Genomic DNA, 27055 nt, shown 5'->3' with positions numbered 1-27055 from the left:
CATTACACGCACCTTCCACCAACACGCGGATGTTGTATTCATATACCTATATGCGTTAAAACGGGACGCACACGCGAACAAGCCTAAAAATGTGCGTTTGCCCTGCTCAAAACAGAACTTAAGAACTTACACTTCGAGTAAATGTATTCGAAACGATCTTCGGCCGCTAATTCGTAGACCACCGGGAATATCGGATTTCCAAGTAGACCCTTCGATCAAAATAGTAGCGTAAATTTACGTTTTCGATTGCATAAAGAATTCACCGTATCAGATTAAGATGTAAACCGCGGACCGTCTGTAGCCCAAATACAAGTTACAATTATCAAAAGATCGTGGTTACAATTTTGGTTACGATTTGAAAATCACTGTACAGGTACGCTGATCAAAGTGCTTATTATTGAGTTGTCATGTCAAATGCGCAAACGGCAAGAGTGCGCGTGAACCTTCCGCCCCGTCTCGAGCAATAGCATTCTTGAAATTCCTGCACAGAGCACACCTGCCTATTCATCCACTTATTTTACATAGCAATCCTTTCACATCCAGGTTCTTCTATAAAACCTAACCAATGTCACGAGCAAAGGTAAAATTAGCATCCTTATCAAATGCATTTTAATGCATTAAAAGTAATTAGAAGAAGCAAACCAAACGTTATATTATCCAATGTCACATGACGTTATGAGGAGGATCTTTATTGAGGTAGGTTAAAGAAGCCATAAAGCAGGTTAATTCAGTCAGGATGCTGATCTCTGGCGTTCATGCACGAGTCTCGTTTCTACAATAAGCATAGCATAGCTTATCAACCAACAAACTCATACTATGCTACAAAATGAAAATGATTTGAGTAAGCACCCGGCTGCATATACAACGCGAGTCATCTCTAGGTATAGATGCCGGCGCACAGTAAAATGCACACGCTAAAGAGGTTTCAAAAACGAGTCCTTACCGTGAGGAGGATTATTGTATTCTGTATGTTTTGGCGATGAACCCCATTGGAACATGCAACTTTATGAAAATGCAAATGGAAGTAACAATACACAGCTATCCCTTTAGACATTAGACACAATGAGACATTCGCTAAGTTAACTCGTCGACATGTTTCGGAACGAAATCCCTTCTTCCCTCTGCTTCCAGGAGGAGTACAGGGATACATGACGTCACCCACGGTTGTATTGCAGCTTTATCTTCCATTGGACAAAAGTCTGAAACGTGGGGATTTGATTGGAGAAGGCAATTGTAAAACTGACCAATGAGAGGGAAAATATGTGTTTCCTTGGTTACAAATGTTGTCAACCAACCATCAGGTAAGCCAAGAGAAACTATAACTGCGGATGTATGGTAAATAAATTGTTTGTCATTGCACATTAGGTTTTTGTAGCTTCATGAGTCACTATAGCTTAATGTGGTTTGGAATTTAGCTAATTTAAAATATAGACGGTAGCGTGTGTTATGCGTGTGCTTTCCAAGTTAAAAGTGAACCTTAGTTCCCTACGATTTCTGGAGAATATGATATCTACTTTATTACCAGACAGTAGTACTATGAGCAACCTTTCCCTTGACATCTTAATATATCGGCTGAAAATGTCGGGTACTTTACATTCAGTTTCTGAAATGCTTCCAACATTTCTCCCAAAATTGGCACCATACCACGAGGCTTAAATTAATTGAAAAGAACGTAACGATACAGATACTTTACAGGGCCTTAACAGGTGGACCTACATCATGACAGGTCAGGGCGAGAGATTTCCTCATGCGGAAACTGAACATTTGTTTTGATCTTACATTTTATAAAGTGCATTTAAATGTGGGAGTATAAAAAAATGGCTGCATTGGCAACTTGAACAAAAAGATTTCTAATAATTAGTTTACAGATGAATAGATAGGAGGTATTTGTAAATAATATTGTTACCTTAGTAGTGAAGTAGTGTGGATGTCTCCACCATGTTTTCGCAAAATCTTTGTTAATCTCAAAATCCTTGTCGAGTGTTCTGGTATTGTTGATGTAATTTTTATCTGAGCGCAGAGCACATTCTTAGGGTAATGACAATTAAAATGCATCTATGCACAATGATTGTTCAAACCCCCTCAAATAAAACAGAACAAAAAACTGCTGTTTTTGGCACCCACTCAGTGCAAGCACAGAGGAAAGAAAGGCATAAAGGAGGAAATTAGCGACCTTGGCACAGCATTTATTTCCATCCGCAATATTTCTTGGACTTTGGAATACCAATATTGTCCTATCCAACTGCTTCTGATAATTGCCACAATCTTTGCTGCCCAAAAATGGGGCCCTTAATGTCCCAGATGTGAAACTAATGTCACTTTAAAGAAAAAATCAAGCTCTGAAGGATTTGGAATAAATAAAATTTGGCATACTGCCTTATAGAATCATACCCAGCACTGTAATAATATTCAGAATACACCTGAAGAAATATTAGTACACCACAGGAGACTTTATTGATTGCTGAGGTAGAGAGATATTTTATAAGGTGAAGCACAACTGTTTTAATTTAATAACGTATTAAGTAGCTTATTCAAAAACAATTTTCTCAATATTATAAAAAGTAAAGGGTTTTCATTCTTCAGCATACTTAAACAAATATAAACAACTGTGGGTTGCTTTGATTTCACATTGCAACTGTATATTGCATTTATCATTCAGGTAATCCTTTCATGATGATTCCAGGATAAGAATTTTGGGGCAGGGTTGTGTTGTTCTCATGCATTTTTTTTACATGGCTAAAAATGTGGTATGTAATTTGATTAGTATATTATGAGCGAATTTATATATGGTCTTCACTCCATAAATCCAGCCATTGTAACCTGGACATGGAATCTGAGAAGAGGTTGCTACATATTAGCGTTGTACATTAAATTGTACATAGAATCCGGTATCCGGTTTGAATTATGGACACTGATTAGTCATTGTGTGTCACTGATTGTTGACATACAATGCATAAGGGGAAAGGCCAACCTTCATGCATCAAGGCTTTTCAGCAAAGCCTTTTTCAAAGGAGAGCCAGGCCTTTAAAACATCAGGTAACTTTCTGGTCTGCCTCTTTGCTTTAATCAGATGAGAATAAGCAGAACTTTACTGACTAAACTTATTGAACTCAGCTCTTTGCTTGCTTTTTCTACCCCTCTTGTGTTCACACTTATCTCTGAGAATCATGAACAATAATTGCTTTCAGTGCTTGGGCTTACTGAAAAGTCCTTTTATGTTTTAATTAGAAAAGTTCAAAATTTTCTAAAAAGTGGTAAGAGCCACAATGCATTCCAAAACCAGATGTTTAAGACACTCATTCATTTTTGTCCTTGGGAAGCACTATATTGGCAAACAATTAGGCTATAGTTTGCCCATAGTTTCAGATGAGATTTTGGATATCAGGTGTCCACATTCTTTTGGCTATGTATTGTATTAAGCTGTCTACATTACAATGCTTTATTTTTCATTTCTCTTGTCTTTTAAAGACAGACAGCGATCCATTATTCTATTTCCCCCACTGCCTCATCTTCCTAGACAGCAATGCATATACACACACCGGCCACTTTATTAGGTACACCTTGCTAGTACCGGGTTGGTCTTCTGCTGCTGTAGCCCATCTGCTTCAAGGTTTGACATGTTGTGCATTCAGAGATGCTCTTCTGCATACCTCGGTTGTAACGAGTGGTTATTTGAGTTACTGTTGCCTTTCTATCAGCTCGAACCAGTCCGGCCATTCTCCTCTGACCTCTGCCATCAACAAGGCATTTTTGCCCAGAGAACTGCCGCTCACTGGATATTTTCTCTTTTTCGAACCATTCTCTGTAAACCCTAGAGATGGTTGCGCATGAAAATCCCAGTAGATCAGTGGTTTCTGAAATACTCAAACCAGCCCATCTGGCACCAACAACCATGCCATGTTCAAAGTCACTTAAATCACCTTTCTTCCCCATTCCGATGCTTGGTTTGAACTTCAGCAGATCGTCTTGACCGTGCCTACATGCCTAAATGCATTGAGTTGCTGCCACGTGATTGGCTGATTAGATATTTGTGTTAATGAGCAGTTGAACAGGTGTACCTAATAAAGTGACCAGTGTATATATTATGCTGTTGCAGTCACAGGAGAAAGAATGCTTTCTGGGTGATGATAGTTTTTAAGATAAAAAGGTAGTTACACAGAAAAATGTATTTTCATTCATTTTATCTTGAATAATTCTTATGTCTACAAAAATATGGAAATTCCATTGAATTTGTACCAAAGTAAGAATGATGGGCAAAATATAAAAATACATGAATGTTGTGCAAGTAGCAACCCCTAGGCATGAGCACATGACATACCATATGGCACGCACATTTCAGGCTGCAGAGACATCTAAAGCAGAATTATTCAGTTTAAGCAAATAGCCTACGTACACACGGCATTTACAACTGCACACCCCATATCTGTGGGATTAATGCAACAGGCAAATGTTGTTAATGTAACACTGGTCCATGTTGGTTGAAGTATTGGGGGCGGGGAAATTGTATTTTCAAGACATAAATACAAGGGCAAAGTGGAAAGGGTTTTACAAGAGGAGAAGAAGATGTATGATGAAGGTGTGCCTGTATGTCAGGATGTGACATTGCCATAAGATTAAAGATTAAAGGAGACATGCAATTGACAGTTTGAGTCACATTGCAGCGGTCACAGCAGAACGTCTAACCTTATATTTAAACAATTTAACATCTGGACCATCTTAAGACTGATGTGAATTTTTCTATTGAGACACTTAACTACATTTCAGTGCTCATGAAGTTAAGATAAACCTAATTTTCTTAACTGCATAGGCTGTTACTTTTGTTTTTGTGGTGGCAGTTTGCTGTTGATTGATTCATGTTCGAAAGCTTTAAATGAGCCATTTTTACATTTATAGCATACATGCTTTGCCTCAATTTAACCAACATCTCACAGGCATCAAAGACTTTGCTATGGACTTTGGGAGATTGAGGCAAACAAAATAGAACTGGCGCATACACACTGTCCAGATAAAGCTAATAGATATAAATGTGGTGTTGCCACACAAATAATGGAGACAAGCCAAATAACCCTTTTTTCTGAGAGTGTAGTTGTTGAAAATAGATAGCCTATGTTTACTTTTTAAAATAGTTGCCTGTGCCCATCAGAGTCATACACTGAATTAACTGTTTCACAGTTTGCCCTGTAATTTGTTCATAGAGCTTACACAAATATTGATTTAGCAATGCAAATATGGCACTGATACTTTAAAATATCATGACAATGTTTCCACATTACATTGGTTTTCCAAATGGTAGAGTGCTACACATGGCTTAATTTCAGATAAAATATGCTCATCACAGTGTGTCAGTGGGTTGAATTACTGAGGCTTCAAATGTTTTCTGATAAAAATGCCACATTAGGCTATATAATGTGCAAACTGTATGAATACAATGAATGAATGAATGAATAATAATGTATCCTGTTGATACATTTGCACTTAGCACAGACTGGACTGTGCCAGTGGCAACTGTGGCCAGTCATGCAGTCCTCTGACTGTACAGTAGCTGCAGCTCAGGTAGTGGATTGCAAAGTGAATGGGAGCCTGTGCTAGTTTACGCCTTCCCACATTCTTTTATTTTTCCCCCTACCCAATCGTTTTAGCCCTTGCATTAACTAAACTGATTTCTTGGTCAACAGATATATAATCCATGGGTGGCAGAGACCTTCGTATGTTCGTAACAAATCACAGAGCAGAAGATATAGGTGAGTCAACTTTAAGGATAAAAGAGCTGTCAATCAGTACAATTTAAATATGACATGCAGTAAACTTATATTACGTGTTCTGTGCTTCTGTACGTCTCTCTGTAGCATCTGCTATGATCGTAAATTAATGCTGTAATGTGCATTGTGCTAGTTTCAAACTCCTGGTGGGTGCTACACTGCAATACATTGGTGGTGGTGGAGGAGAGGTTCTCCGTCATCACTGTAAAACACTTAGAGTTTGCTACAACTGCTAAATATATGCAAGCCATTATTATTATTATTATTATTATGATTATTATTATTATTCACAAATTGACAAAAATGAATTGGTAGAAGACTATGGTTAGATTAATATGGCCATGTACTACTCTGTCCCATTGGTTTGGCTTTTGTTGTCCATCTCTGAAGGATCACTGGGGAGGCAAATGACATTTTGCTATAAAAAACATTCTTTACTTTCTCTAAAGCTTGTGTTTTTCCATGTGTGTCATTCCCCTTTGAAATTTGTTTTTTCTTCCTCTGGTGCAGAAAAGCTGACCCTACGAATAAAAGATGGTTTGGGAAGCACCAAGTACAAACCATTGCAGTATGAGCAATTACAGCCCTTGCTCGATGCCAAAAGACTTGCTTGTGCACGCACCGTACAAAAGGTAAGGACATACAATTCTGCAGCATTTGATTTTCTTTAGAAGGTCTAATTAATGAACCTGTGAAGAATCCTGATTTTGCATTTTTTTTGTTTGTTTTGTTCTATTTTTACAATTTGTTGTTACCCAGTTTGACATTCCAAATTTTCTCACATCACCCACGCAAGGAGGACAGAGTAATCCTTATGGTATAATCACTTTGTGCACAGTACAGATGAAAGAGTTTGTAGACGACAATATTCAGTAATTTCTTTTATGTTTCATGTCAACAGAACGCATTTCTCCATTTTGAAATCCATAAGATACTGAAGGATTTTAGGGGGCTTTCTGCATTCCTGCCACCACTGATGACAGTGTCTGTTGACAGTGTTACTGATGAAGTGTCAGTGATGGCAAAAGAGTCTGAGTGATGACAGAGTGACTAGCAGCTTACCATAGATGTATAGATATTTAACAAGATCAGATAATACATTGTTAGAGAAGGCACACTGCTGTACGAGATGTACGAGAAATGATGATTGATGATGCTACTGGCTGACTGCAGAAGACAAATGGTAAATGCTACTAAATTTTCATACCTGTAAAATATTTTCTTTGAACAAAAGAGAAGAATATCTGGACTAGTATGAAAGTCCTCTTTGAAGGAATTATCTACTTAATAATTGCTTCATGAATTATGGTTCAGTTATAATTTATGTACAGCATTTATATATCAGTGAATATGATATTTGGGAGGTTCAGTTGTTCAACATTCTAATTTGGACACCCTGGCTTCTTCCTTTATAAACACTTATTGTTACCATCAAAAATATATTTTCATGGCATATAGTCAGGTCCATAAGTATTTGGACAGTGACACAATTTTCATCATTTTGGCTCTGTATGCCACCACAATGGATTTGAAATGAAACAATCAAGATATGATTTAAGTGTAGACTTTCAACTTCCACTTAAGGGTTTTGTCAAAAATATTGTATGAACAATGTAGGAATTACAACCATTCTTATACATAGCCCCCCCCCCAATTTTAGGAGCTACTGCAGCTGTCTTCAGTTCCTGCTTGTTCTTGGGGCGTTTTGCCTTCAGCAAGTGAAATGCATGCTCAATTGGATTCAGGTCAGGTGATTGACCATTGCAGAACATTCCACTTCTTTGCCTTAAAAAAGTCTTGGGTTGCTTTCGCAGTATGCTTCGGGTCATTGTCCATCTGCACTGTGAAGCGCCGTCCAATGAGTTTAGAAGCATTTGGCTGAATCTGAGCAGATACTATAGCCCTATACACTTCAGAATTAATCTTGCTGCTTTTGTCAGCAGTCACATCATCAATAAATACAAGGGAACCAGTTCCAGTGGCAGCCATACATGCCCACGCCAGAAGACTACCTCCACCATGCTTCACAGATGAGGTGGTATGCTTTGGATAATGAGCAGTTCATTACCTTCTCCATACTCTTCTCTTCCCATCATTCTGGTACAAGTTGACCTTTGTCTCATCTGTCCATAGGATGTTGTTCCAGAATTCTACAGGCTTTTTTAGATGTTTTTTGCCAAATCTGGTCTTCCTGTTTTTGAGGCTTACCAATGGTTTACATCTTGTGGTAAACCCTCTCTATTTACTCTGGTGAAGTCTTCTCTTGATTGTTGACTTTGACACAGATATGCCTACCTCCTGGAGGGTGTTCTTGATCTGGCCAACTGTTGTGAAGGGGTTTTTCTTCACCAGAGAAAGTATTCTTCTGTCATCCACCACAGTTGTTCTCCGTGGTCTTCCGGGCCTTTTGGTATTCCTGAGCTCACCAGTGCGTTCTTTTTAAGAATGTACCATATAGTTGATTTGGCCATCTCTCTGATGGGTTTTTTGTTTTTTTTCGGCCTAATGATGGCTTGCTTCATTACATTACATTACATTACAGGCATTTAGCAGACGCTCTTATCCAGAGCGACTCACACAACTTTTTTACATAGCATTTTACATCGTATCCATTTATACAGCTGGATATATACTGAAGCAATTTCGGTTAAGTACCTTGCTCAAGGGTACAACGGCAGTGTCCTACCCAGGAATCGAACCTACGACCTTTCGGTTACAAGTCCAGTTCCTTACCCACTGTGCTACACTCCGTCCTACACTCCTCCGTGCTTCACCGACAGTGACAGTTCTTTGGTCTTCATATTGAGAGTTAACAGCAACAGATTCTAAATGCAAATGGCACACTTTAAATCAATTCTAGACCTTTTATCTGCTTACTTGTAAATGAAATAATGAGGGAATAACACACACCTGGCCATGGAACAGCTGAGCAGACAATTGTCCAATTACCTTTGGTCCCTTAAAAAGAGGGGGGAGACCACATATAAAAAGTGCTGTAATTCCTACACCGTTCACCCGATTTGGCTGTAAATACCTTCAAATTGAAGCTGAGGGTCTGAACTTTGAGCTCATATTCTTTATTTAATTTCAACTCCAATATGCTGTGGTAGACAGCTAAAATAACAATAACTTTGTCAATGTTCAAATATTTATGGACCTGACTGTACATAAAAAAGCTATTCATAATGTTTTTCATGGGGATGAGACTGTGCATGTGTAACTTTGGCATCCGTTCCATTAGCCTACATTTTGATTTGATTCGAGAGACCCGTTATGCATCTAGGGGCTAAGAGGGAGTCAGAAAATATGTGGTGAAGGAGAGGTTTATATTATGGTTCATATTATGGTAAACAAAATTCACTGAATAGTTAATTAACAGGTAGAAAGGCAGAAATAGAGCAAAGAGGATAGAGTAGCATTAAAATGCATTAAAATGCCAAATTGCATTCTTAATTCCACAAGAATGTATCCTGTGTATTTATAATTGTTTCATAGCTTTTAAAGTGATATAAATACATTTTAAAACAAGATTTCAGATTTTACCACCCAGAAAATGTCAGGTGGCGCGACCATATATGAATTTTGAATAATACACTTTTAATGTATTTACCACTACTGAAAACCTGCAAATATGAATCATTGTAGTGTGCAAAATACACATCAAATGGTAAATTCCAATGGTATTTACTTTGGTAATTTCTGGTAATTTCTTTATTTATGGCAGTTTTATTCCATTTATAGAAACGGCCACTTCTTTTTGTTTTCAAACACCTTATTTTCCATAGAGAGAAAGAAAAAAACTTTTTTTAACAGTAAAAATTATATGTATACATTATTTAAAGATTTTCAGTTATATTTCTGATTTAATTTTGCAGTTGCAATGGGAATGGATACATTTAAATGTAAATTTGCTGGTCGCACCACCTGACCATGACCAGTCGTGCCACCTGACATTGTGCTGAATAACGATTGATATTCACAAAATAAAAAGAAGGATATGTAAATGCATTTTACTCTGGTTTCATTTGACTTTTATTTGAAACCTGAGCATTTTATACTGAAACTTAATCATACAATTACATTTAATTCAGGCCAGCATTCAAAACAACACTGCGTGTTGAGGATGCTTGTGGTTGCTCCCCATCCTGCACATTCATGTTGGGAATAACCTGATCAGGAGGGTTAGGCTGAGCCTCTACTAGAAGAACAACTTGATCATCTGCTGATGAATTCATATATTCAGGTGTAAAGTTCATTATTTTGTTACATTAAATTCATTTGGCAGACGCTTTTATCCAAAGCGACGTACAAAAAAGTGCATTTTCATGATCGTAGACAACTGCTGAACACGGGTTCAGTAAGGTACAATTACTTATTTTGTACAGCTATTTCTAGCCGAGAACAATGAACACTATCCTGGTCTAACATCTGCAAAGCCAAACTAGGCAGAAGAATAAGCTACAGTATTAGGACAAATACAATTTACCAAGAAGTGCAGGGATGGGGCAACATGTAATAAGTGACAGGAAAAAGGGGTTTTTTTTTTTTTTTTTTTTTAATATATACAGCGTGGTGGTGGTTATTCTAGGTATAGTCTGAAGAGATGAGTCTTCAGGCCACGGCGGAAGATGGATAGTGAGGGGGAGGTTCGGAGAGGGACGGGGAGTTCGTTCCACCACTGGGGAGCTAGGGTGGAGAAGCTCTGTGATCCCTTCGGGCGGGTGGGAGGGGTTACAAGACGCCCTGCTGCCGCAGAGCGGAGTGGTCGAGCAGGCACATAGAATTGAGTCATGTCCTGCAAGTAGATGGGGGCTGTCCTGTTGGCAGCAGTGTAGGCAAGGGTCAGGGCTTTGAATCGGATCCTGGCAGCGACCGGTAGCCAGGGAAGTGATCGCAGCAGAGGAGTGACGTGGGAGAATTTGGGGAGGTTGTAGATGAGTCGGGCAGCGGCATTCTGAATCATCTGTAGTGGCTGTATGGCACAAGCTGGCAGGTTTACAAGGAGAGAGTTGCAGTAATCAAGGCGAGAGGTCACCGTAGCCTGGACGAGCAGCTGGGTGGAGTGCGTCGTCAGGTATGGTCGAATCCTCCTGATGTTGTATAGGAGGAATCTGCAGGACCGTGATGTTGCCTTGATGTGCTCCTTGAGGTCCAGTTGGTCATCCAGGACCACCCCCAAGCTCTTGGCAGAGTGAGAGGCAGTCACTGTGGTGCCATCAACCGTGATTGAGAGTTCACGAAGCAAGGAGGTCTTGTACGGGAAGAAGAGCAGCTCAGTTTTGTTGAGGTTGAGCTTCAGATGGTGGCTGACCATCCAGGTGGAGATTTTGTCCAGTGCCCTGTGCTTTTTCCCACAGCGTGCAGGCAGGACTGCCGCCGTGGGCTATGCATGGCAAATTGTGGTCACTCACTCATTCATGGACGACCTTTGAGGGACATTTTGTGGGACGCATGCGCAGGTGGTGCTTCGTTTAGTAAGATGTTTAGTAGGACGCATGCACAGGTGGTACGGCACGACATTTTTAAGTACAGAATTATCGCCCAGCGTTACTTTAGCTAACCCTAACATGTTCGCGTATCGCCTACTTTAGTTAACCTAGTTAGTACGTACGAACCGCCTACTTTAGTTAAGCTAGTTAGCGCGTACGGATTCTATCCTGCACGCATGAGTAAGAGCTAAGGACACACAGCTACAACCACCGATACAGATGTATGGACACACGGAGGACAACAAATAACGTTACAGAGGTGAGGACATGCCATAGCTAGCTAGCTATATAGTTAGTACAGGTGCGCCGTGGATCTGGACGGTTTTGTGCTTGTTTTGGTAGCTCCTCCATTGCTGCCTTGTTTTTTCTTGTTGTGCCTTAGAGAGCTGACTTATTGGTGTTTTCAGTATTTTCCCCTCATTCTTACTTTTTTTGATAACTAAAAAAGAAATATTCAGGTGACTAAGAGCAAAACCAGTGCTTACCAATGACAATGTAACATACCTATCTCTAAAAAAGATACACGATACCTTGCATTTGTTTTGGCAAGGTACTCTGCCTTTGCAACTGGGTCATTTTTTAAACAATCTCTATGCCGTGCTATTTTTTCTTTGCTTGATAATGGAATCTACAAAAATGAGTGAAAAAATAATAACTTAAAGGTGCAATATGCAACTTTGAGTATCAATTTTGGTTATATAGTCCTATATTCTTGAAGAGTAGGACTTTTTCACCTTTAAACAACTTAATATCATACAGAAAGATGTATATATTTAAGAAAATGTATTTAATATCTTCAAACACAAACATTTTTTTCAAATGGTGTAACTGTAATTCTGGTTGTGCCACCTGACATATTGGTCGCACCACCTGACTTTTCAAATCTAGCAGGCATTAACTTGGACACCTGTATACATTTTTGTCCTTGTACTCAAGGTTATACATGTATTTTTTAAATCAAATACACATTTTTATAATAACACCACATTTTCATAGTTTTCCAGGGGTCATACCATCTGACATGGTAAGTTGAACTAACCTCACCATTACTCAGAAACATCAAATTATGTCATATTTGTGGGAGAGTTACTAACTTTGTTACTGCATCACAGGGGTCCTTTGGGGTCTTTTGTGTGGTGTCACACCCTGTTACATGGTTTTCTTAAAGGCACAGTACATAAAATGATGTCTTTATGTTGGTCAAAAGTTTTTTAAGTAATAGAATAGTTTTGAAATAGGACTGTTACACTACTTTCCATCATTTATAAGCAATCTAACATAAAATCATGCCAAACTATTTGATTAGGAATTTTATTGAGAAAATTAACCTTTTTATTGCAGTTGAATTTCAATAAAATGAGAAGGGTTTCTCATAAAGGAGATATTGTAGTGCAATTTGATATATAACATTTTTTATTATTATTGTTTTTAGGAAAGTAATGAATTTGGACACAAAAAAATCATGTCATGTCATTGACCCATGAATTTTGAATTAAAAGAAGCAAGATCAAGGTAAAGATGGGTGAGAACAGGACCAGGAAATATAGGGGATCATTCAGGTTTTTTTTTTTTTTTTAAAGCAGAAGGTAAATCATACATTGTAGATTTCAGAGAGAGAGAGAGAGAGAGAGAATTGAGCATGAGCAGTGACAGATCCCAGAATTTGATTGAATGATATAACTGAATGATTTAGGCTACAATGTCATATCCAGGAGAGAGATGCAGACAAATCAAGCAGTAACAGCATTATCTGTTTCTGCCCAGATAACAGAACACTGTTATGCTTGGAAAGGAATAAACAGAGAATACTGGGGGAAAATTCATTTTGTTCTCATGAGATATATTTCTATGAAGTATTTTTAGTACTGTGGTCTATAAATCAAGTGTTTACATGTTTAGAAATGCATGTTATATGTTGTATCTCTTTGTACTGCTTGTTAACACTAACCATGGTTGTGTCAATTAATTTGCATTTATCATGTCAGTTTTTCCTATAAGTCACATTGCTTCTTTGTGGCTGAAAACTAAATGCTGAATCAATATATAAGCATTTTAAAATATGCAGCACATATGTATTGTTACAAAGCCCTGACAGAGTACATTTTCTAGAGATGATTCAAAAATCAGGAGAACAGACAGTGGCAGTTGAGAAAACAATAGAACAGAAAACAGACAACAAAACAGAAACACATTAGGGCCAGTGAACGGCTATATCGATCAGTTCACTACAGGAGTATTGAGAATGGTGGCAGGATGGATAGCACTCATGAGACTTGGCATAGTACAGCGAGGGACTTACCACATTGGCCAAGTTCAGAATGTTTGGGTCTAAAGATTCCTATGCAGTGATTCAGATCATTTTACATAAAATGATCAAATATCATATTAAGTCTGCTTAAATGAAAATCTTTGCCAGTCCAAACAACAAGCTGGAACCAGATAAAACATCAAGGAATGAATGAGCCAGTATGTTGTAGGTACAATTGAAACTACCATGCACTTGACAGTAAAATTAGTAACTTTTAAGGAAAACATTTAATTGCCCTTTAGCTTTAGCTAAATGCACATTGTGGCAAAATTTCAGAATATAGATAATCAATGAAAATGGAATTAACAACCAAATCCTAGCACATACACAAAAAGGCATTTCCAAAGACATGAGGCAGCAGACCAAACTATAAAATAGCAAATCTTATGCAGGTCACAGGAATTCCCCTCATTTTAAACAAGGAAGTGAATGAAAAGTACAATATAGTATAAATATTCGGGGGTCTGTGGAGGAATAGGCCAGTTTACTTTCTCAGTCTGCTCCCAGTGAAATCCCAGCAGCCAGTGTCAGTGTCAGCAGTGTGTCATTATCTTTGCTTTTGAATTATTTCAATGTAGCACTGTATATTTACTTGAATATACCGTCTGAAGAGAATATGGTCATTCAAAGTTTATGTGACACATGAAAATGTCAAAACCCAATTATTTATAGTGGAAAAAATATGAAATTCAGCTGTGTTACCCTTAAAATGTTTCAAAATGAATACACCATGTGTTTGAACAGGAGAATTATTGACTGTGGTACTGGAGCATTTGTGATAATGTAATTAGGAGGAAAAAGAACCCAAGTTTGGGGCTTTATTGTGTGGACGTGTGATGCTGTTTGTCAAATTTGTATGTTTACATGAGGTCAGAGTGTACAGACCTTAACGTTCTTAAGGGCTGAGCGTCTGTGGTCATTGTGGTTGTTTCTGTAACAAACTTTGAAAAGTGCCAACCTCTTGGCACTGTACAGGTATGTACCATAGGTATGTATGTACAGAGGCCTATGCATGTATGTGTGTGTGTATGTGCGCATGTGCTCTCCCTTCCAAATTTATTGCCATTGTTAATAAAGATGAGAAAAAGGCTATGTAAAATGAACACAATTACTGAGCTATGTATATTTTCTGTTGAATAACATGGAGCACTGCATTCTTTAATTCTAATACAATTAAGTAATAATTTACGCTAAATTATTGGCACCCCTAAAGATCTTTTAAAATCAAATCACCAAACAAAATCCACATTAACATTGTACTTTTTAAGGCCATCTTCCTTGGTTTTCACAAAAATGAGGCAACGCATGTAAAATCCATTTGTCATCCATCACCATGGGTAAAGGGAAAAGAAAATCACAAGTTAAACGAAACAAAAGGTTCTTGATTTATGTAAATAAGGCAATGGGTGCAAAAGATAAATACATTTGTAAATATATCGCTTTGCATTATTAGGTTCATAATTCAGAGGTTTTAATCACTGGAACAGTACTAAACATGCTGAGTAGAGGACGGACGTTCATCTTGCCCCCTCAAACAGTGAGAAAGATGGTTTGGGAGGCAAAGAAAAATGTAAGGGCTACAGTCTGAGAATCACAAAACTTGGCTGTATCATGGGGCCAAAGTTTCTGAATCTAAGATTAGACACCACCTTCCTGCCAATAGGCTATTTGGAAGGGTTCCCAGAAAAAAAAGCCTTTATTGAGAGTAATCAACAAATTTCAGTGCCTAGAGCTTGCTAAATGACTTTGGCACTTGGTTTGGAACCGGGGGCTATGGTGAGATAAGACAAAAATAGAACTCTTTGGCCACACACACAGCAGTGAATCTGGCATTAGAATAATGATGCATGTGCAGAGAAAAACTTCAAACGTACTGTAAAATATGGTACGTTTTGCTTCCTCTGATCCTGGGGGCCTTGTTAAGCCCTACCAGTTACTGGGGCATTTCAGCCAAAAATCTGGTTGCCTCTGCCAGGAGGCTAAATTTTGGCCACAAGTGGATTGTCTAGTGAAACAATAAGCCTGAGCACACACCATAATTTACAAAAAATTTATTTTAGCCCCGTTGAAAACCCATGATTTCGAATTGATGCGAGCAGCCCAGGCAGGGCTGCCAGTAGTTGAGACACAATTGTTTTGGAAATAAATGTGAAATGCAGTTGATTCATTAATTATGCAGTATATTAAATATAATATTACAAGCATTCCTCGTGTTGGAACATTGCAGTAGATCTCAAAACTAGTTATTATATATTTATTTTGTACAGTTCTTTGGTACACTTTTATGAACAATATTATAAATATATATATATAGGCTATATATTGCTGTGTGTGTGTGTGATCCCACGTTCTCAACACATTTTGTGGAATGCTGTTTTTTAAATGGAAATTTAAACGTGCGTGAACTGTATGGTCAGCGACCTGACATTTATTACAACCCAAATTTTACTGTTAACACTGGAGTCATTAAGTTAAGGCGAGAAAGCTAATGATTGTGCCCATGAGTTACTCAAGAGTTGAGAAATTGCCAGCTGTGCTTTGAGCCAAGCACTTAATTGAAATCTATTTTGTTGTCATGCCGCAAGTCAAATGATATATTTAAGTACAATTTATAAAAGCTGCTCTGTTTGTCAGTGTGTAAATTACATTTCTTGTTTATTACAGTCTAATTATCTGCCGTGGTTACCTCTGTAGGTCCACTGTGGTATGGAGCAATGCAGTGTCTTACTTGGGAGATGTGGAAATCAATTCCTGCAGTGAATGCATGCTCTGTAACAAAACTGCAGATTGAAATTGCGCTCCCCTTTCTTTACTCCCATGGGAAATGTGTTCACTACGTGTTACCCATGTTCCAGTTTCTTGTTTCAATGTGACAGTGTGTTTTACCTTCAAGTGTTCAGTACATTTTGCTTCAGTCCCTACAGACTGGGAGTCCTTCAGCAGAAATATCATAGATGGATTAAACACCAGCACTGCAGAGTTATTCTTTATGGTGTCCCACTGTCCTTCACTTGCAAAATCCCTCATGCTTTATACAGTTTTATGTGAGGGTTAATTTATACTGTGATTTTCAATAAATTTCAGTTTGACTGATCTCTAGCCAATCAGAATGTAGCCAGGAATTATATTGCATTATATTGAATTATATTTTGTACCAATCATATTGTTTATAATCATTCAGTGGTTCTCATTTTGTAAATGTTTGATGTGGTATGTGATGTAATAACCAGGCAATCAGGCAATATCACTGTCGTTGTTTTTTTTTTTTTTTGTCTTTCAGCTAGGGCACTCATCTTGAGTTTGTGAATATCAGGGCAGAATCAGGGCAATGCTTATTCATTGCAGATACATATAAAATTTTATAAACAAATATTATAAATGGCTATTGCAGGGACTAGTCTGCAAATCGGGCGGATGTTGGGAACCACTAGTGAAGATGGATTATTCAAATGTTTTTCATTTCAGAAGAGTGTCACAGACATTTAATGATCGCAGTGAGTCAGGGCTTCAGTTTAACGTCAGATTCAAAAGATGTTTCCTTTAGCACAGTTTCTCCATTACTGCACTGAGGCATTGGCTTTTCTGCTTGATCCACAGTGAAGACTGCCCCCTATTGGCTGACCCACACCACTGCCATCAGCAACCAGGTCTTACCATCCAAGGTCTAGCCAAGCCAAGCCCCAATTAGCTCCAGCCACATGCCAGGTGAAAGGTACAGGGGGATTTGGCTGCTAACTAGGTAGTCTAGGATATGGACAGATTCTGGTTGTGTGATGTAATGTTTGCAGTTCCCCCCATGTATTGCACTAAATGAGAGTTTGGTAGCATATTGAACTGAGGTGAAGCCTTGTTCCAGATTCAGAAGACCCAGCAAGTGGCACAGAGGACCAGGGAGAACACACTCTTGAGGCAACACAGGGAGGTGTGGATCCGGGAGCAGGCCAAATTAATGAAGGCTGGGTAAGGCTTCTGACATTACCTCATACTCCTGCACAGTCCCGGACAAAATCTATGTTTATATTTTGGTGAATAAGGCAAACAACATTGTGGGTGATCAGAGGCACCCCCTTGCCTCCTCATTTGAATTGTTGCCATCTTTTACATTACATTACAGGCATTTAGCAGACGCTCTTATCCAGAGCGACTTACACAACTATTTTACATAGCATTTTTACATTGTATCCATTTATACAGCTGGATATATACTGAAGCAATGCAGGTTAAGTACCTTGCTCAAGGGTACAACGGCAGTGTCCTTACCCGGGAATCGAACCTGCGACCTTTCGGTTACAAGTCTAGTTCCTTACCCACTGTGCTACACTCCGTCCATCTGGGCGACTATATCGCCCCCCTCTATTTACTAAAAATAGATCCAAGTTCTCATTTGTTCCACAGGCCATTAAGCTTCTAAATGGGTAATGCACTAGCACTTTATCCCCCATGCACTTTGACCACTCCTTCCTACCCCCATCTTAACTATTTATTTTTATTTCTATTTTTAAAATATAAAATTTTAAATTTTGCACCTAATTTATTGCAATGTGTGAAGTATGTGTATGAGTATGTCTATTAGTGTTTTTTGTGATGTTATGATGAAATGCCTTGTGATTATGCTGCAAACCAATTTCCCCACGGGGACAAATAAAAGTGTCTATCATCATCATCATCATCATCATCCAACATATCATTTATAATCATGTGATCAGAGAGTTGCTGATAGCAACAAACTTTTAAAAGCACCTTGAATGGGTTTGACTTTGACAGCCATTTTCTATTCTAGAAGTGCAGAAGATAATAAGAATATAGCAGAATATAATGGGCCATTCACTGAATATGAAGCAGATATGAGGCATACCGTGTGGCATGTAAGTGTAGTACTATATAAATGAAGTGTTGGGTTGCATTCTCTCACCTCCCCATTATTTTTCCTGCCCGTGGAGGCGGAGCCGCGACATCGCTGCTTGCCATGGCATTGCAGTTCTGTTATCCAGCAGACTCATCAGACTGTGGTCCTGCTGGGGAGGCTATTCTGCATTCAGTGCAGTGTGCGAAAAGGACAGCATTAGCTGCAGGACATATCCCTGCTCCCTGGGTAATGAACGTACCTGAGTGCTCCAAGGTTAATGACGTACACAAGCGCTCGGGCCTACAGCAAATGCCTTGCGAAGGTGCCAGAACTGGGGAATGTTTTAGCCAGAGGGAGAGAGAGAACCAGTAAAAAAAAAGTTTGCCTACTGTTGTAGCTTCATTCGATTTTAAAGCGTATCCATAAATCAAAATGTCGAGAGTTGGAATGTGTACATTTTTCTGATGTTTTCTCCTTTGATCCAGGGAAACGGCAGAAGCGGACCTTGTGAGTTTTCTGGAGAAAAATGGAAATAGCTTCATATCACAGATGCGAGACTACGGTATAGCTTCCCTTCATCAAATCTTGCCACCTGTGTTGCTTTGTGTATATTGAAAACACAGTGCTGTGTCTGACGCTTCACCGTGTTAAAGAGTAGCTTACAATTCAGTGGCTGTGCCCTTGTGGTTGCAACCATTCGGAGTTTTGATGCATTGCATGCCATACCATAATAGCCCTGTAATATGGTCTGGATAAGAGCATCCACAAAAGAAATGACTAATAAAAATTTTAATTCTATGTGTCCCAGGGCTGATCCTGGAGCGGGAGCGGGAGGGATTCAGAGATGCTACAGTAAAGCCCATCTGGCAATTAAAGGAGGACCTGCAATATAGGCTGGCTGAAGTGCGACAGCACACATCACAACATTCCATTCACTCACAGATCTCTGACTGGGATTCAGTACTGCAGGAGGTAAGGACCAGGGTTGCCAGGTGTATTTAAAAATGTCCTTACCTGCAGATCTCTGACTGGGATTCAGTACTGCAGGAGGTAAGGACTAGTCTTTACCTGCGGATCTCTGACTGGGATTCCTTACTGCAGGAGGTAAGGACCAGGGTTGCCAGGTCTATTTGAAAATGTCCTTACCTGCAGATCTCTGACTGGGATTCAGTACAGCTGCTTGATTGATTTCAAAACAATAAAAGACAGGCAGATATAAACTGGGTTCCACAGACGATAGACCATAATGTTGCGCAGCAAAAATAAGGCCTTTGCCCTCAGCAGTGCGTGTCATTACAAAAAATGAACATCTAAAAACTTCCAGATGACTTTTCAGTGACTCTCTTAAGCTTAAATACCCTGAACTGCAATGCGAAAATAGCCAAGGACACAACAATTGGCACTTGACTTTACTTTTCTGAATTGAACCCTAATCCCACTTTGTTACCTTGATGGGTCGATACCGTTACAACTACCAGCCATTTTTATGAATAGCACCCACAGAGGAATGACTGTGTTTCTCACAAGTCAGCACGAAGCCTCCTTTTGTTAGACATCCTCAGAATAGAAACTGGATTTGCAATAAATAAAAAATAAATAAAATTCATTAAATCGTGATTCACTGGCTTGTTCCCTCACAACTCATTTCTAAGTTGAAGGAAATTGTGAGAAGGAGAGTGTTATAGAAATGTCTGTGACGATGGACAATGTGTGTATATTAACACAACCCTTCTTCTGTTCAGTTTGTGCCCCTAGCTTATCTCTCACCCGTCCTCCCGCTAGTATTTCTGTGCCTGCCACGCATCCATTCAATCAATTCATGTCCCTCAAACTGTGAGCTGCAGCACAACGATAGTAGATTATGTAGGCCTCCATTCAGCCTCACAACAATCCGCCGTGTCCTTTAACTGTGAGTTTCAAATTTAAACAAGTAGATTAATTATGTAACTTTTACTGTACAGTTCATGGACTATTGTTAAGTTTGAATGCACCATTAATGACAGTTTCCCTTTTCTTCAAGCAAATACATTTAAAAGTAATCCTAGTGAACTCAAAATCTCAGTGAATTTTGTAAATTGCAAAACTTGATTACATGTGTTATAGTTATTTTGTCAGTGGGTTTATGTGTTACAGCCAAATGTCTTGAATTAATACCATTACAAATTGATCACTGATTTAAAAAAAAACGTTTTTGGAAATACAAGGACATACTTTGTTTGTAAAAATGAATGGGAATTAAAAGATGGTTACATTTTATTTATTGTGTTCATCAGCATGAAAGATAAGGCACAATGGTATTAGATTGATTAGATGCCTTAGGTACATAATGACTCATTGGGTCAGAGAATGCTGCTCACATCAATAATTATTAATAATACCTTGTGCATTTATGTATCAAAGAGGGTTCTTTGCAGAAATTAATTTTATGTAATTTCGTTCCGCTGTGAAAAACTGAAGTGCATGGACCTGTAATTGCCCATTTCAAATACTCTGTCTCACATTTAATTAATAAGTATTAGGCCTATTTTTACAAAATGCAATAATGGCGTGGGAGATTATGCCCACTTTGTCGCCTCTGTAATATTAATTCCCATTTATTTATTTTTTTGTGGAAATCTCCAGGATTTTTGTTCTACATGCAATAGAAATAAATATATTTGCATATTTAGACAGTGCATGCTGTAGTATCCTGAAAGCATATATATGTAAATTATATATATATAAAATCATTATGCCCGGATGTGTGACATTTATGTGGTTTTAAATTTAAAAAAAGAAAATGGGATTATGTACAGGCTACAACCCACTGCCAGAGCAGTACAAATGTATGTACTGTTTGCATACACACTACACTGTTGTAATCCATGTGTTGGAAGAATTCTGATTAAATGGAATATGTCACAGAAGAGCCTTTAGTGGTAAGAATATGAAATTCAAGATGCAGGAATCATATTTAAGATTAATCTACGCGGAGAATCGCCCACCCGTCCAGATAAGATGGCTCGTTCTTACTTTGCTTTCATATTGATATGTCTTTTCCTCTTTGATGTGCTGTTTTTGCATGCCTAAAGGCATGATATATAAGGACAATTGTCGCAGGGCAGAAAAATGGAGTTCTCTTTCATGTCAAGTCACACTGGAGGGTTTCTGCTGAATGCCTAAAATATAAATGTAAAAATGTCTTATGAAATAATAGTCACTGAGAAACATCATTTTCCTTCTTCATAAATAGATATTCCACAAAAGGCTTAAAACACACTCATATCAAAAGATGCAGCAACAGAATGACAAAATCGCATTGCATTAGCAGGACATTGAAGTCAGAATAGCCATGGTAATGGCACTTGTGATATGAATAGAAGAGCAGCAACTGTAATGCAGTGTTATGTAGTGCTTACATTGTTCAGGGTCTCTATTCATCTCAGAGTAGGAAATAGGTGCTTGAAAATTCCAGGAGTGATGCAAATTTCTCATTTTACACCTAAGAACAAAAATCTTTTTTAAAAAAAACTGTTTTTCTTTACATGTGGCTCTAACCCAGTAGGCATGTGAGAGGCCTCACTAGCTCCCCTGATTAGGGGTTATCTATAGGTGGCTCATCTCTGTGTGAGAAGAACGTATGACAACAGGAGTTATTAAGAAGATGTGCTTGGCAGGGAGGCGGTCGAGGTTGCAGGAGTCCTCACAAGCTCTTCAAAACCAGTTAGAAGGCTCTGCATTGAGGAGACAGAGTTGTTAAAAATACATTGTTGTGACAGGGAGGCAGCAGAGAGCAGGATATTTTTTACTCTGGGGGATTTATCATTTTGAGGGTTCGCTGGAGAGGGCAGCTAACCTTGACATAAAAATCATTATTCACTCATTAAAGACTGCGCAATCCAAATCGTTATTTTAATAATCATGTAAGAAATTAAGAACCAAATATAATAAATGCCATGATAGTTAGCACTTGCATTTATGTTGAGATTTTGAATTCTGACTTTTTAATCTGAAAGCAAAAAAAAACAACTCATTGCTGGAGGATTTTATATTGACCATTAAATATCTTATTAGTGATTTAATCAAAAAGGCAGTGGATGCAGTGATGGAAGCCAGGCTTTATATAAAGATTTGCCAGTCTTCCACTTGTATAAATGACTGCTGTTAACAGGGAAGAGGCTTCTGGTGGACATGTGACCCATTTTGCTGCTATGAATGTGGCAGTTTCTTTGAGTTGCCTGGAGCGGGTGGAACCCACGCTGACTGCATCATCGACAGACAACCAGCATGAGGAAACCATGGAGCCTCTTACCTCCTGTTACACCCATGAACGGAGCCAGCCGCTGAAAATGGCTGTGCAGGTCAACGACCATATTGCGTCTGTGCTGCTGGATTCTGGTAGTTGCTGTCCCTTATTTAGCCTTGTTCTTCCTATGAGAAGAACTACAGAAAGGGGTTCTGTATCTTGTGTGCATGGTAGCACAGATGCCTAATTACCACCTTAGCATTGCTTAAAACTGAATGGAAAGTACAGTCCGGCTGCTACTGTTGTCCCCCCACCTACCTGTGCTTGTCTTGGTGGGGCAAGACTGCCCCCTCTTTGGACACTTCTGGGGTCTCACCTGCAATATCCGAGGAAGAAACCAGCACGAGTGATTTGGAAAAAGGACTTCACTCACTCACCTCTGTTCCTCAGATGTGTGGCCTCCAGGTTCTCCCTGTTGCTGGCTTCTCAATCTGCCTTCAGATGCCGCCATGGAGTGAAAATCAAGATCAAGAGAACAATCAACAGCAACAGGGAGTAGTCGACTGCACACTGAAGAACATATTCTCTTGTGCATTGCTGATAGGCCAGTTCAGTACGGCCCAATTAGAAAACCCAAACCTTGCCTCAGCCCTTCACCCGATGATTTTTGATTGCTGTCCAGTGGAAGGAGTAAGTGAAGTTAACTACTCACAATTTGCTTTTCATAATCAGCTCCTCTATCAAGTGGACCTAAGAGATTAGGAAGTGAAACAGTTGCTGTTGGCGTCTAGACAGAATGTCTTTCAGCTGGCACACACTCACTTGATGGCTGCTCACCTTGGAATGAAGAAGACCCTGGACTGCATCCATGTGTGATTCCACTGGTCAGGCATGAAAAGGCTTGTGGAGGATTATTTAGGGCAGGGTGATGTGACCACAGAAGAAGAGATATGATGCGGTTGTCACAAATGGTCCCTTTTCACAACAAAGATACAGTCATTGGTTTGACAAGCTATTACAGACGGTTAATACCACATTTTTAGAAATCCCTTGACAGACTTGACAAAGGCCCATCTGTCCAGCATTATGGGGTGGACCACAGGAACTAAGAAGGTCTTTCAGGACCTCAAGGCAGAGCTGTGGGTGGGACCCATGTTAGTCAGCCCAGAGTACACTTTGCAAAGGAGGCTTTATACTTTCGAGTCCGAGGCACCAGAAACAGGTGTGGGTCCTGTCCATCTCGGAACACCTAGTGTTGGTCATTAGCAGTAATTAACTTCCTTCAGGAACAGAAATATTCCACCGTAGGAAAAGAATGTCTGGCTGTAATGTGGGCTACATTGATGCTTGGGTAATAGCTTCTGGAATGTAGCACACAAGACTGCACACTGGGCCCTGGACAGTATTCTATAGTTTTCCCTCTCTCCACCCCCACCTTTTGTTAAATTCCCCTAATAAACATTTTAAAGGACTGCCTGGATTGATTGATTTTGTTTCACTCTGCCCTGTGGGATGATTGCACACCCTTATTATTGCTACACATATTATTTAGTTTCTTTGTTTCTTATTTGTAATATAACTATTATTTTGATTGCACATTGTCTTTAATAATAACATTGATTGTGAGCAACTCTTTTGGCACTGTATATCAATACCATAATGCAGAATGTGGTGGCCATATATTTCGAGACAGATATGCTATGCACTAATTAGCATCAGGGATGCAATAAAATATTTGTGAGATGTTTTGATTGTGAGAAAAAAACTATTTTTTTATGAAGAGAAATTAGTGGTCTTGGTAGAGGAGACCAACAATTATCTGGACAAATTGCAGAACCTCACAGTTCGGCCCTGCTAAAGAAGGAGAAGTGCTATTAGTGTTGTATTGGAGGATGCATTATTGCTCTCAGGGCCAAGACCAATGCCCCGGAATATGTGCCTTCCAAGACACTAGGTGCATTTCTCACTGTGCACTGAAATTAACGATGCCCATGAAATGTTGTATGAAAATTATAGGGATAGCATGGCTCTGTTCTGTCTGGCCCCAGGTCATCCTTGAACTCGAATATGGTGATGACGACATGACTGGTTTCCTCTTACATGCAAAAATTATTATGCATGCCTAGTACTCTCTTTCCTCATGCAGCAGTACTACAATACATCCGTTCACGAGTTCTGAATCTCAGGGTACCAGGCAGACCTGTGGGACTGTTAACCTGAGTTGGGTTCAGAGGTTTTAAGACTTTAGTTCCTATGTATCTGCAAAAACCACATGTTGTGTTCTTACTTTGGTAGGGCATATGGCTTTTGTTTATTCTGTTTGTACCTGTTTTCTGAAGATTTTCGTTGTTTATTCAGGTGCATTCTGTGAAGGACCAGCAAGAAGCAATTGTAGAAAAGCTACATTCTGAATGTTTGTCACTGGAACAGGAGATCTTTGCATTAGGAATTGAGGTAGGAAAACAGACAAGGCCAGTTACAGTTGTGTTTTAACAAGATTTGATGTTATTAAGTAAACATTTTAAATGTATATACCTTTACCTTTACAGGAGTGTTTCTCTTCTGCACAAGAGATGTTGGGAGATTTGACACAGGTTCCAGAGGAGATCATGAGTGCCTGGTGTCCCTACCCTGATTTGAAGTCTTCACTCCTCCAGGAGTTTCATGCCCTCAGTGAGAAATATGAGTCAAAACTACTGACTATCAGAAAATGCCTGCAGGAAATAGGCAGGTTAGAAATTTTGTTTTATTTTGATTTTTACTTATGACTGACAGTTTTCTTTCCAGAAAGAAAGAAAGAAAGAAAGGAAAAGTTGTTAGGGTAAAGTGAAAATTGGTGAAACTATCACTTTTACCAGGAAATTTTAATAAACACACCTCTGCCACTGTTTCCATGTGCACTTTAGATGGGGAAATATCAAACTTCAGCAGTAGAATGTCATTTCATTTGTGTACCTGACAAAAATACAAATTAGCTTGCATTCAGGCTTCATGCTGCTTTGCATCAGGCCATAAACAGAGCCCAGAATGTTCTTAATCCACTTATTTTGATTTATTCCGAGTAAATTCCCTAGTGCATGGTTTGGCTCAAGTTTTAAAAGGTACAGTTAGACAGGCCACTGTTTGAGTCAGAAAACACTGTACTCCACTTTTGATACTATCACTGTTAACATCTGTTCCTTGCCAAAGAATAAGCTTGTATGAAGTTGGATTTACTCTTGTTTATAGACCTAGGATTGTGAAGATAGGAGTAGAAACCTATTTCCCTGTCTTCAGAATGATATATAATGTTGTGTGAACTGGGGGGACTCGTACTGAAAAGGCGACTCACCAAGCAAAACCTAGCCCAAAACTGTTCTCTTTGACCTGCTGGAATTTAATTTCAGTTTCGGGTTTCAAAATATATATTTTTCCCTATGGAACTGCCTTTCCATGTTCCACTTCAGACTGGGAAACACTGGTGCACCTCATACCAAAGCTAAGCTGAATATAATGTAATAATATTCTCTGAAATGAGTGAAGCAGACAATTTCTGCCTTTAGATTTCTTATCACTTTCAAACTCAATTAAAATAGAGCAGATCCAGTCCTCTGCCAAACACTGGTGGTTTGGGAAATGGAGAGTAAGCATAAAACCTTAGATCTATTCCACAGTGATTTCTCTCCTCTGGGAGGCCATTGGTTTAATGGGTTACTTCAGAAGCAACAGGGAGCTGATTGCATTTAAATGTTATAATCTAGATTTGCCTTGGTAATCACCTCAAGTAGATGCTCAACAGAACTGGTTTCATTTTTTACCCAGACCCCAATGTATTTTATACTGAAGCTGGTCACCAGAAAATAATTGGTACAGTAAACATTGCAATGCAGTTCCACCTTAATGTAAATGTATTTGGTCCTTCAGCAGACTTTTCAAACGGTGTCAAGGACTGTTCTATGAAAAATACAATTGTATTGACTATAATATCTGCTGTTGAATGTTTAGTTCAACCCTGAATTTACTTAAACATTTTGTATTATTTGTTTTGCTGGGGTGCTGGGCACGGGGGATTAAGGGGTCATCCCATTGAGGCAAAGTTCTGGTGCCTGGATGGACCTCAAAGTCTGGTATTGACCATGCTAACTGTGACTGGCAGCCTTGCAGGATGATGCATAATTGGATGTACTGTCGGTGGGACGTCCCAACCTCTGTGCACCAGCTCTCCTGTGGTCATTCGAATAACCACAGTCTGGCTGCACGTGCTGCATATATAGTCCTCCTCAGATCAGTGTGTGTGAGGATAACTTATGAACCGGGTGAAAAGAAGCAGTGGCTGACGTCATGTGTTTCGAAGTAGAGCTTGTGCACCTCTCCACTCTCCTGAATTACAGAGTGGACTGCAGCCATGAGCTTGGCATGAATATTATTCAGCAATCCTGGGAGAAAATA

The 27055-nt window shown here is 39.1% G+C and overlaps 2 protein-coding genes across 4 annotated transcripts in view; one reads left to right on the top strand and one right to left on the bottom strand.

The window, feature by feature from the left end:
- pkp4 (plakophilin 4) overlaps positions 1-1148 on the bottom strand; it is a 117238-nt gene extending 116090 nt beyond the window's left edge. Inside the window, exon 1 of the mRNA XM_035411545.1 lies at positions 944-1148. Within this exon, the coding sequence (XP_035267436.1) occupies positions 944-998 (55 nt within the window). The 5' untranslated portion in view covers positions 999-1148. The remainder of the gene's footprint in view (positions 1-943) is intronic.
- A 7-nt stretch (positions 1149-1155) lies between these two features.
- Positions 1156-27055, top strand: part of LOC118224242 (coiled-coil domain-containing protein 148-like) — a 56443-nt gene continuing 30543 nt past the window's right edge. Inside the window, exons 1-8 of one of the 3 annotated variants that reach the window (XM_035411551.1) lie at positions 1156-1301; positions 5676-5741; positions 6270-6391; positions 17413-17516; positions 18888-18964; positions 19211-19374; positions 24986-25081; positions 25177-25358. In XM_035411551.1, the coding sequence (XP_035267442.1) occupies positions 5687-5741; positions 6270-6391; positions 17413-17516; positions 18888-18964; positions 19211-19374; positions 24986-25081; positions 25177-25358 (800 nt within the window). In that variant the 5' untranslated portion in view covers positions 1156-1301; positions 5676-5686. The other 2 variants (XM_035411550.1, XM_035411552.1) reach the window with 2 other exon arrangements.

This window comes from Anguilla anguilla, chromosome 3, assembly GCF_013347855.1.
Source record: "Anguilla anguilla isolate fAngAng1 chromosome 3, fAngAng1.pri, whole genome shotgun sequence".
NCBI lineage: Eukaryota > Metazoa > Chordata > Actinopteri > Anguilliformes > Anguillidae > Anguilla > Anguilla anguilla.
Note: the sequence above shows the minus strand (reverse complement) of the source record. Positions and strands in the feature narration are given on the sequence as shown.